This window comes from Dendrobates tinctorius, unplaced genomic scaffold (assembly GCF_039654945.1).
Source record: "Dendrobates tinctorius isolate UK_male_01 unplaced genomic scaffold, ASM3965494v1 ptg000166l, whole genome shotgun sequence".
Taxonomy (NCBI): domain Eukaryota; kingdom Metazoa; phylum Chordata; class Amphibia; order Anura; family Dendrobatidae; genus Dendrobates; species Dendrobates tinctorius.
In genome coordinates, this window is record NW_027361833.1 from 1,457,099 (window position 1) to 1,469,982 (window position 12,884).

General features: G+C 47.0%; 1 protein-coding gene across 1 annotated transcript in view; it reads left to right on the forward strand.

Moving 5' to 3' along the window:
* Window positions 1–12,884, forward strand: part of TMEM182 (transmembrane protein 182) — a 67,035-nt gene that overhangs the window by 22,719 nt on the left and 31,432 nt on the right. Inside the window, exon 3 of the mRNA XM_073550652.1 lies at window positions 5,105–5,203. Within this exon, the coding sequence (XP_073406753.1) occupies window positions 5,105–5,203 (99 nt within the window). The remainder of the gene's footprint in view (window positions 1–5,104; window positions 5,204–12,884) is intronic.

Here is a 12,884-nt window from a genome sequence, read left to right on the forward strand (position 1 = left end):
TATTGGAGCCGGAGAATCTAGGCAGGTTGTTCAGCATGGCCCCCAATGAAATGCTAGTACGGGGGCCCTCATTATTTACAGAGTTTACAGCTTCCCCCTGACCTGGGCCACCACCGTCCACGCTCGGAGACTGCATCCTGCCGACTACGCCAAGTGTAGGGTTGAGCAGGTTCGCAGGATGCAGTGACAAGACACTAGACGAATGGTGGTTTGCGAAATAACTTTTATCTAACTGTAGCCACTGGGCTTGGCTGAACCAACATAAAATCAAGGACAAAAACAAACAGTCCACGCAGGGACTCATCAATCTTAACAAAATTATAATGCCACTTAGCCTTCCAGGCACTGCTGGTTTCGTGAGCGTGTCCGCGCAGAGGTCGCTGAGGCGGCTGTCCTGAAGTCTCGCTACTCCAGGAAGGAATGGGGCTCAACAGGCCCTGAAGAAAGCGATGTCGGTGGGGCGCAACAGGCCCTGAAGAAAGCGATGCCGCTGGGGCGCAACAGGCCCTGAAGAAAGCGATGCCGTTGGGGCGCAACAGGCCCTGAAGAAAGCGATGCCGGTGGGGCGCAACAGGCCCTGAAGAAAGCGATGCTGGTGGGGCGCAACAGGCCCTGAAGAAAGCGATGCCACTGGGGCGCAACAGGCCCCGAAGAAAGCAATGCCGCTGGGGCGCAACAGGCCCTGAAAAAAGCGATGCCGTTGGGGCGCAACAGGCCCTGAAGAAAGCGATGAAGGTGGCGCACGGTGATGACGCAGTTCCCCAGATGACCTGTAGCCGTCCTTTATCAAGGAGTCTCTCCCAAAGCCGGGGTAGCGGGCCTTTTATCTCGCCTGGGACGAGGTGGCGTATCTTCAGGCCGCTGACGGCCGGGTCGGCGTGATGGGGGAAGGCTGGGGGGAAGTGTCCAGGCCTCTGTGACCTGATTACGGGTACTCACGGCCACAACCTGAGGTAAAGTTCCTCTCTCACCAAGGCGAGGGGCAGCGGGGAAGATTCTGTCAGAACGGGGGCGGGGAGCAGTCTCTGGGAACAGTCTCTCATGTCTCTCTTGTCGGTAAATCAGCAGCTTCCTCCTCACAGTCTCCTCTCGGTGCCCCTGCAAGTCACCCTGCGTCCTGCCTTCACTCTCACTCTCTCCCAACTGCCACTGCAGTGCGCCCCCTGCTCCTTTTTCCCTAGCCCCGCCCCCTGTTGCCCTGACAACTTCAGTCACATGTCTCCCTTTGTAATCCTCCTGATGTGGTTTCTTCAATAACCCTGATGGCGGTCCCCTTGGTTCCGGCCCAATCACTATATGGGGGTCCTCCTCCCCACAGAGGTATAATAAGTGGTCTTGGAAGCTCTTATTGCTGCATCATAATCTGAAATGAGTTGTGCTTTCAACTATTACCTTAAATCCAGTATTTCCATATGGGTGTTATGCGATGGACTTGATAATCTATTTTGCTGTTCTTCTTTTAATTTGATTAGGGATTGTATTTGTGATATTTTTTCCCTCTTCTCCCTCCTATTTCTAGACGATAATTGCATAAGACACCCTCTAATTACAGCCTTGTGGGCCTGCCACAAAATGAATGGGTCAATCTGTTCTGTGGCATTCTCTTTAAAATAGTTATCAATAATTTCCCTACACTTATGTGTTTTAAGAAAAGAAAGATTGGTCTTCCACAAAAAAGTATTTGAAGTTGGAAGGCCTATGACAAATTCGGTCCTTATTGGTGAGTGGTCTGAAAAAGTTTTATTAAGAATTTCAAGTTTCTTAAATTTTGAGAGAGAGAAGATGCTGGTGAGAAAAAGATCTATTCTCGATGACTGGTGTACCTCAGAGAAATAAGTATACTCTCTGGATGATGTATTAAAGCAACGAAAAACATCATATAATTCATTGTTAGAAAGCCAATTGTCTAAAGATGGGCATGACTTGTGAGCCTTAGAGAATGCATCCAGATCATTATTGGGGACCATATTAAAGTCTCCCACCAACATCAACTCTCCCCTTCTGACCTTTTCAATTTTTTTGATTAACTTGTTGAAAAAAGGCAATTGTTTACTGTTTGGGGCATAGATATTAACTATTGTAAAGGTGCTGCCATTGAGATCGCAAACCAGGATGTGAAATCTTCCCTCTGGATCTACTTCTTCAGTATGCAGCTTAAAAGATATTTTATTGCTAATGATGGTTATTACTCCCACTTTCTTGTTTAGTTTCAGAGCCGTAAATATATTAGGGTAATTTTCGTTTTGAAAGATAGGGTGGTTATTTCTGGCCAGTCTTACTTCTTGTAAGCAGATTACATCTGCCTGATAATTTTTGATTTCTTTCCATGTTACATGTCCCTTAAAAGGACTGTTAAAGTCCTCTAACATTATAGGATAAAATTTGAATGTCCATTTGAAAATAAACACCTTGGAGTCTGGTATCTTAGAGAAAGAAAAGAAAAAAAAGAAAAACAACAAAAGAAAGAGTAGAAACACTAAAGGCTAGAAAAATTGAAACACAACTCATCGGAGATCTCCCGGAGGGAACCACCTATAGTGGCTATCTCCTGAAATCGGGGAAAAAAAATGGCTAAGGTACCATGAACTCATGGAGATCAACATCCAACACTGCGGAGACACCATCACATGTTTCTCAACGCAGTGATTCTAGAGCAAAGCCCCCATCCCTTATGGGAAATATGTAAAAATATGCAAAACACAAGCCGTGGAGACACCATCACATGTTTCTCAATACAAGCAATGACTAGCCAGGTCTTTCCCCGGGAAGGAACAACCACGGGAAGGGCAGTCTCCAGTCACTGCGTTGAGAAACATGTGATGGTGTCTCCGCAGTGTTGGATGTTGATCTCCATGAGTTCATTCATCCTCATTTTTCACAGTCTTTTACTAGGCATTGCTCCTACTGGCCAGTTTCCTACTCCACACTGATGAGGGGCAATACCCCGAAACAGCTGTCTGTGGGTGGATACCATGTTTTGGCATAGGTGGTTTCCTTCATTGGAGACTGTCCTTCCCGTGGTAAGACCTGGCTAGTCATTGCTTGCATTGAGAAACATGTGATGTTTCTCCTGCATCCTCCTGCATTTAGATAATGTCTCTGCGTTTTCAGCAATTACCCAACGCAAGCCAAGTTCAGCAGCTTTCAGTGCTATTGTAATCACCTTATATTAGGACGTATGACTAAAGAGTTGCCTCTTATATGGGGGTTTTGGCAGACAGTGCAAGGATGCAGTTAAGACCTCTGTAGTCCAGAGGCTTCCAGCCCTCCTGCCTCCCACAGCCCCTACAGGACTATTGATCAAATTTAGATAATACCTTTGCGTTTTCAGCAGTTACCCAGTGCAAGCCAGATTCAGCACCTTTCAGTGCTATTGTAATAACCTTATATCAATGCTTATGACTAAAGAGATGTGGGGGGTTTAGCAAACAATGCAAGGATGCTGCTAGAACCTCTGTAACACAGAGGCCTCTAGCCCTCCTGCCTCCCACAGCCTTATCAGGACTATTGTTCAGGGTAAAATAGGCTCCATTTACTTTTATCAGTCCCCAAAAAGGTTAAATTCTCAACCCTCACTCCACCAGGAATCTTACCACTATAGAATCCAACTGTCGCTTTAGACCCCTTGAAGTCTTTTTCTCTCTTCAACAATGCAGTGGCTATTCTCCTGCTGCGCAGAGGTTTAAAGCTCTTTTACTTCTCCAGCCCAGCAGGGCTATTGTGCAAGGTTATTATAGAGTCTTTCACTTTATCTCTTGAATGTCCGTCACAGTCACTGCTCACCGTTGCTCCTCTTTCTCTTCCTGTGACGCTGTCAAATCTTCTATTTATCCAGCTGTTGTCACTGCCTCATCGCGTTGTCTATGAGAGGAAATGGCGTCACCGGCTTCTTCAGCGGCGCTCCAGTCCCGCCGCCCTTTAATCAGCTACCGCGTTCTTCACCACCTTCTCCTGTCTTCTCCGCCTCGTCTTCTGCCTGTCAGCTCCTCTTCTTCCAGTCACAACGTCAGCCACCGAGCTCCCGCCTTCTCGTCTTCTTCCTTCGGCCCACTCTCCTCAGCGCTGCAATGGCTTCTCCTCACTGCCGCTTCCTGCCTTTTTCTGCAGTCCTACTGAAACAGCGCTTACCTCAGCGTCACTGTTTGTCCTGGTCTGCCTGCTCGCCTAGATCCCGGTAAATGCTGAATCTTCTTTCTTCTGGCAGGCTCCGCTCCAGACCAATTCCGGTTATATAACTGTGACGTAATGCCACAATGAAGGGACTCCCGATCTCTTGCCAGTTATGAGCAGGATTTTCCCGCCATTGCTGCTGCCGCTGCCGCCATTTACCTCAGGCTTGCAGCGCATTAAAGATATCACACTAGTGCTTTAGAAAGTAGTGTCCAGAGGCTCCAGGAGCACAAAAGGGAATAATTATCGGTAGTTATTAGTAAAAGCTTTGCTTCCCATCTTTTACCTCAGCACAGCTGATGCAGCGCTTACCTCAGCGTCGTTATATGCCTCAGTCTGGTTGTTCGCCTAAATCCCGGTAAATGCAGAATCTTCTTACTAATGGCAGGCTCCGCTCCAGACCAATGCAAGTTAGATAATTGTGAAGTAATGCCACAATGAAGGGACTCCCGGACTCTTGCCGGTTATGAACAGGAGTTTCCCGCCATTGCTGCTGCCAGTTACCACAGGCTTGCAAAGCATTAGAGATACCACACTAGTACTTTAGGAATTAGTGTCCACAGGCTCCAGGAAGATAAAAGGAATAAGTAATGATAATTATTAATAAAGTTTCTTCTGAATTCACTCTTTGTAGTCGCTTATTTGGCTTGGTCAGCAGGAGCTCACAGCTCAGACATCCTTCATCGTGCTGAGCTTAAGCCACACACCCCGAAAAGCCAGTTTTAAGCTAATGTACTGCCTACCAAAATGCAATGAAAAGCATCGCAAACTATGTATATCCTGAAATGATAACAATAATAACTACAGCCATATCCTATTTTTAAATACGTTATATGGTAAAGAGAATGAAGTCATTCAAAACTACAACTATAATAATTTAATGTGAAGACCCTACTGTATTCTGTATTCTGAAATTGTTAAATCTTTTCTGTAGCAAATCAAGCTCCAACTAAGAATTGCACACATGCCTATCTTTCCCCATTTCCAAGGACCAGAGATGACAATAACTCTACAGCATATCATTCTGCAGTTGGTATGTATAGAAATATTTTCTTTATAATTACAGTTGTTGTTTTAGGTTGCATTAACATAAATGTGATTTAAATCCACGACACAGATAAAGTGGTTTCAACTGTAGATAATGCTTTTCTGTATATCCCATTAGGCTACATTAAGTTGCCAGAGTTGGTCCCAACTTTATTGTTTATATTGTATAATTGCATCTGTTTATAATTGTATGTCACTGTATAACTCATTGGACAGAGCTGCAGAAAATATTGAAACTTTGTAAATAAAATAATTTATTATTATTACTATTATTGCTGAGGCCAAGAGTCTTAACCCCTTAAAGGGAATCTGTCACCTCTTTTTTCGCATATAAGATGCGGCCACCGCCATTAGGGGCCTATCTACAGGATTCTATAATGGCGCCTCCCATCTTCATGCAATGACATCCTCTTCCTTGCTCCCGCGCTGGCGTAATTCTCTGCTCTGTTGAGGGCAGAGCAAAGAACTGCAGTGCGTAGGCGCCGAGAAAGGTCAGAGAGGGCGAGTATGATGTGACAGCCGCCGGCTCCTGCCGCTCCTCCCCCCCCCCTGACCCCCTGGGACAATGACCCCCTGGGACATTGCTGAAAATGTCAGATTATACACGAGTATATACTGTATATTTATATCTTTTCAATGAGATGGAGATATACAGTATATACTATATGTGTAATATATATATACTGTGTATATATATGTGTATATATATGTGGTGTGTGTGTGTATATATATATATATATATATATATATAGTGTGGGGGAAAAAAGTATTTAGTCAACCACCAATTGTGCAGGTTCTCTCACTGAAAAAGATGAGAGAGGCCTGTAATTGACATCATAGGTAGACCACAACTATGAGAGTCAAAATGAGAAAACAAATCCAGAAAATCACCTTGTCTGTTTTGCAACATTTATTTTGCAAATTATGGTCGAAAATAAGTATTAACATTAAAGTTCATCTCAATATTTTGTTCTATATCCTTTGACAGAGATCAAACATTTTCTGTAAGTCTTTACAAGGTTGGCACAAACTGTTGGTGGTATGTTGGCCCATTCCTCCATGCAGATCTCCTCTAGAGCAGTGATGTTTTGGGCCTGTCGCTGGGCAACACGGACTTTCAAATCCCTCCAAAGGTTTTCTATTGGGTTGAGATCTGGAGACAGGCTAGGCAACTCCAGGACCTTCCTATGCTTCTTACGCAGCCATTCCTTCGATGCCCTGGTGATGTGCTTAGGATTATCATGCTGAAAGACCCTTGCATGTTTCATATTCAATGCCCTTGCTGATGGAAGGAGGTTTGCACTCAAAATCTCACAATACATGGCCCCAGTCATTCTTTCATGTACTCGGATCAATCGTCCTGGTCTCTTTGCAGAGAAACAGCCCCAAAGCATGATGTTGACACCCCCATGCTTCACAGTAGGTATGGTGCTCTTTAGATGCAACTCAGCATTCTGTCTTCTCCAAACACGGTGAGTTTTGTTTCTACCAAACAGTTCTCCTTTGGTTTCATCAGACCATATAACATTCTCCCATTACGCTTCTGGATAATCCAAATGCTCTCTAGCAAACTTCAGACGGGCCCGGACATGTACTGGCTTAAGTAGGGGGACACGTCTGACACTGCAGGATCTGAATCCCTGGCGACGTAGTGTGTCACTAATGGTAGCCATTGTTGCGGTATTCCCAGCTCTATGCAGGTCATTCACTAGGTCCCCCCGTGAGGTTCTGGGATTTTTACTCACCATTCTTGTGATCATTTTGACCCCATGGGGTGAGATCTTGCGTGGAGCCCCAGATTGAGGGAGATTATCAGTGGTCTTGTATATCTTCCATTTTCTTATTATTGCTCCCACAGTACGTTTCATCACACCAAGCTGCTTGCCTATTGCAGATTCAGTCTTCCCAGCCTGATGCAGGGCTACAATTTTGTTTCTGGTGTCCTTCGACAGCTCTTTGGTCTTCACCATAGTGGAGATTGGAGTGTGACTGTTTGAGGTTGTGGACAGGTGTCTTTTATGCTGATAACAAGTTCAAACAGGTGCCATTAATACAGGTAATTAGTGGAGGACACAGATCTGTGAAAGCCAGAAATTTTGCATGTTTTTAGGTGACCAAATACTTATTTTCCACCATATTTGCAAAATAAATCTTGCCAAATCAGTCAAGGTGATTTTCTGGATTTGTTTTCTCATTTTGACTCTCATAGTTGTGGTCTACCTATGATGTCAATTACAGGCCTCTCTCATCCCTTGCACATTTGATGGCTGACTAAATACTTTTTTTCCCCCAGTGTATATACAAATATATATATATACAGGGAAACAAACTTTTTGTATTGTATCTTCTCCTGAAATAGCAGATCATAAGAATGTCCCTCGAGGATCAATTTTTTAAGTGAGGAGCTGAAATATGAAAAGAAGTCATCATCATCTGAAATATTTGAGCAGTCTAAATTTTACTGGGTACATTAGTGGAATTTACCATATTTTGCGGATTATAAAATGCTCCGGATTATAAAACGCACCCCAAATTTTGAAGACAAAATAGGAAAAAAAAATTTTTTAAGAAAATGGTGATGCTTCTTATAATCCATGCGTCATTGCTTACCGGGGGTGGTGGCCGGGATGAATCGGGGTCCCAGGGTCTCTTCTGGAGGAGGCAGGAGTGGGGTGATGCTGCAGGCCGCAGGCTGGGATGAGGATGTGTCTGATGTGCAGTGCGCCGCTGCAGGTCTCTGGTGCTGCAGGGGTGCCCGGCGGTGCTGTTGGGGTGTCCGGTGGTGCTGCTGGGGTCTCCGGCGGTGCGGGGAGCTCTGCTGACATTTCATGAAAGGCCAGAGCCCCCAACAGTTCCGTGGTTTCCTGTATGGTGGACTCAGGGAAGGCAGGGAAGGAGGCATGCCGGCGGCTGCTCCCAGAAGGCGCTCACAAGCCGTTTTCACTGCAGGACCCGGAAGGACCCGCAGCCATCTTGGTGCTGGGGGTCTCCGTTGCATTGCCCTGAGGGAAGTGTGCAGGGAGCCCCCTCCCTGCACAATGCCTCTCTATGCCACTATCACTAATGACAGAGGCATCAGAGGGGTTAAATGTCCGCGATCGGTGCTAGCATTGCTGTGGGGTGTCAGCTGTCACATACAGTTGAGACCCACACCCGATTCCCGTGGCCCTCAGCGTAAGGTTGTGTGATTGGTGCTCCGTACTAGTACTGCAGTTTGCGGGAATGCACCTCCAGCAGAACAGTACTAGTATGGGAAAGGGTTATTATGATTTCACAGCTGTCTATGAAGCCTTTAATGGAAATTAAAATGGGGGGGCCAAAAAAAATTACGTGGGTCCCCCTTTTTTGAATAACCAGGAAAAGCTAAAGAGACAGCTGCGAGCTGATCTTAATAAGCTGGGAAGGAGCCATGGATATTGCCCCCTCCAAGACTCATAACACCAGCCCTCAGCTGCCCCAGAAATGGCACAGCCATTAGATACCCCAATTCTGGCACTTAGTATCAGCTCTTACTTCTTGTTCTGGTGCGTTGGCAAGCAGGGTAATGGATTTGGGGTTGATGTCAGCTGTGCAATGTGACATCAAGACCAGAGGTTAGTAATGGAGAAATGGAGAAGCATCTGTCATACATCCGCATTACTAAACTTCTAGTTAAAAGTAATAAACACATGCAAACAGAAAAGTCCTTTAATTGTAATAAGCACTCCATGACCCTCTATTACCCATTTATTACCATACAAAAAATAATATGGTAATCCAAAGTGATCTGCCGTAAAATCCATCCTATGTCCCACGGCGATCCCTGACTCTGCTACATCCAGATGCTGTGCTGAGCGATGACATCAGTAATGTGATCGCTCAGTTCGGCTGCCGGAATACATTGAAAATAGTGTGAGAACTAGTGTTGAGCGATACCATCCAATATTGAAAAATATCGGATCGGATTGGATCGGCCGATATCCAAAAAGTGATATCGGCCGATTCCGATCCCGGAAGTCCCATTCAAGTCAATGGGACAGAAATATTGGAATTAAAAAAACCCCTTTCTTTCCTTGTAGGTTAATTCTACATGAAGAAAAACAACGAATAATAATGTAGAATGTATTGTGGGAGGTGTAGGAGACATTAAAGCCATAGAGGTTTAGCCCAATCAAATGGAATAGCAGGAATTATTTTTTTTTTTTAAAGACGTTCGGAGTTACAAAGATATTGACTATGTTAACCTCTTTTATATTTTGTCAGATATGTATGTTTCACTACTTCCATGCTCTTCACCTTCTTTTTTTACTTCTCCCACACTTTCTCCTTCATCATCCTCAGCAGCAGCATCTTTTTCATCAACTTCTTCTTCACCTTATTCATCTTCCTCTTCGTCACCTTCTTCCTATTATCCTTTTTTTTACATTCTTCATATTCTTCTTATTCAACTATTATTCTTCTTCATATTCTACTTCTTCATCTTCTTCCTATTCTTCTTCTTCTTCATCATATTCTTATTTGTGACAGGCATTTCTGTAGTTGTTATCTATAAAAGTTTGAAGATTACACCTTCCGTTCTGCCTGTCACAAAAGATTTACAACAGGATTTGTCCGTGTTCAGTTTGGCCTGCAGCAGCAGACATTTTCCAGGGGCACCACGAGGAGGAACGGACTCACCCCCATACACTGCTTAGTCTTTTTCTGCTTATAATTTAGATAATATCATTTGCTCTGGTTTTTAGGATTATTCTTAATTTTCTTCTGCTTTTGGTTTTTCTGCTTCTTGGTCTTCTGTCTCTTGTTGTTCTGCATCTTGGTGGTTGTCTTCATGTTCTTTGTCCTCTTGGTCATCTTCTTCAGGGTCATCTTTTTGGTCTTCTTCGGTGTGGTCTTCAGGGTCGTTGTCTTCAGCGTCGTCGTCAGGGAGTTCCAGAGTGAGAACCAAAAACCATTTCCACAAGCTCGAACTTGGAAAAGTAGCAGAAGGTACAAGAAGGCTGAGGAACTGCTGAGAACCAGCTGACAGTACTGGATCCCGGATGGTTAGCAGAAGGAACAAGAGCAAATGGAACTAGCGAGGACCAGCTGACGGTGCTGGAACCCGGAGGAGCAGCATAAGGAACAAGAGCCAATGGCACAACCGTGCACCAGCTGATGGTGCTGGAACACGGTTACTAAGCAGGAGGTACCTGTGCTACAAAGCACTACCAAGGACCAGCAGACGTTGCTGGAACTCGAATACCGAGAAGGAGGCACCTAGGCCAAAGGCACTGCCGAGAACCAGCTGATGGTGCTGGAACCCGGATGGGTAGCAGAAGCTGCAAGAGCCAATGGAACTAGCGAAGACCAGCTGACGGTGCTGGAACCGGGAGGGGCAGCATAAGGAACAAGAGCCAATGGCACACCGTGGACCAGCTGACGGTGCTGGAACACGGTTACTAAGCAGCAGGTACCTGTGCTACAAAGAACTACCAAGGACCAGCAGACGTTGCTGGAACTCGGATACCGAGAAGGAGGCACCTAGGCCAAAGGCACTGCCGAGAACCAGCTGACGGTGCTGGAACCCGGATGGCTAGCAGAAGCTGCAAGAGCCAATGGAACTAGCGAGGACCAGCTGACAGTGCTGGAACCCGGACGGGCAGCAGAAGGAACAAGAGCCAATGGCACAACCGTGGACCAGCTGACGATGCTGGAACATGGTTACTAAGCAGGAGGTACCTCTGCTACAAAGCACAACCAAGGACCAGCAGATGTTGCTGGAACTCGGATACCGAGAAGGAGGCACCTAGGCCAAAGGCACTGCTGAGAACCAGCTGATGGTGCTGGAACCCGGATGGGTAGCAGAAGCTGCAAGAGCCAATGGAACTACCGAGAACCAGCTGACAGTGCTGGAACCCAGAGTGGCAGCAGAAGGAACAAGAGCCAATGGCACAACCGTGGACCAGCTGATGGTGCTTTAACATGGTTACTAAGCAGGAGGTACCTGTGCTACGAAGCACTACCAAGGACCAGCAGACGTTGCTGGAACTTGGATACTGAGAAGGAGGCACCTCGGCCAAAGGCACTGCCGAGAACCAGCTGATGGTGCTGGAACCCGGATGGGTAGCAAAAGCTGCAAGAGCCAATGGAACTAGCAAGGACCAGCTGACGGTGCTAGAACCCGGAGGGGCAGCTGAAGGAACAAGAGCCAATGGCACAACCGTGGACCAGCTGATGGTGCTGGAACACGGTTACTAAGCAGGAGGTACCTGTGCTACAAAGCACTACCAAGGACCAGCAGACGTTGCTGGAACTCGGATACCGAGAAGGAGGCACCTCGGCCAAAGGCACTGCCGAGAACCAGCTGACGGTGCTGGAACCCGGATGGGTAGCAGAAGGTACCCATGATAAACAAAGTTGCAAGGCCGCGAGCAGGCCGCAGTTACCGAAACCCACAGTCCTACAGGGGGTGCTTGTCCTATTGGCACTACAGAACCAGCTTTTATTACCAGAACCCGCAGCCCACATAGGAAGCACCTAAACTGCAGGCACCATTGACTCGGCTAACCCGACCGCAGCACGACCGGACAACGAGTCGGTGGTAAAGTGACGTTGACACTACCCGGAAACAGCAGGCGTGCTGGAACCAGGCTGGGCAGGAGGGAGTACCCGTGCCAAAGACACTGCCGAGAACCAGCTGACTGTGCTGGAACCCGGATGGGTAGCAGAAGCTACAAGAGTCAATGGAACTACCGAGAACCAGCTGACGGTGCTGGAACCCAGAGTGGCAGCTGAAGGAACAAGAGACAATGGCACAACCGTGGAGCAGCTGACGGTGCTGGAACACGGTTTCTAAGCAGGAGGTACCTTTGCTGCAAAGCACTACCAAGGACCAGCAGACGTTGCTGGAACTCGGATACCGAGAAGGAGGCACCTCGGCCAAAGGCACTGGCGAGGACCAGCTGACGGTACTGGAACCCGGATGGGTAGCAGAAGGTGCCCATGAAAAAGACAAAGTTGCAAGGCTGCGAGCCGGCCGCAGTTACCGAAACCCACAGTCCTACAGGGGGTTCTTGTCCTATTGGCACTACGGAACCAGCCTTTATTACCAGAACCCGCAGCCCACATAGGAAGCACCTAAACTGCAGGCATCATAGACTCGGCTAACCCGACCGCTGCACGACCGGACAACGAGTCGGTGTCAAAGTGACGTTGACACTACCCGGAAACAGCAGGCGTGCTGGAACCAGGATGGGCAGGAGGGAGTACCCGTGCCAAAGACACTGCCGAGAACCAGCTGACGGTGCTGGAACCCGGATTGGTAGCAGAAGCTACAAGAGTCAATGGAACTACCGAGAACCAGCTGACGGTGCTGGAACCCAGAGTGGCAGCAGAAGGAACAAGAGCCAATGGCACAACCGTGGACCAGCTGACGGTGCTGGAACACGGTTTCTAAGCAGGAGGTACCTGTGCTACAAAGCACTACCAAGGACCTGCAGATGTTGCTGGAACTCGGATACTGAGAAGGAGGCACCTCGGCCAAAGGCACTGCCGAGAACCAGCTGATGGTGCTGGAACCCGTATGGGTAGCAGAAGGTACCCATGATAAAGACAAAGTTGCAAGGCCGCGAGCAAGCCACAGTTACCGAAACCCACAGTCCTACAGGGGGTGCTTGTCCTATTGGCACTACGGAACCAGCCTTTATTAC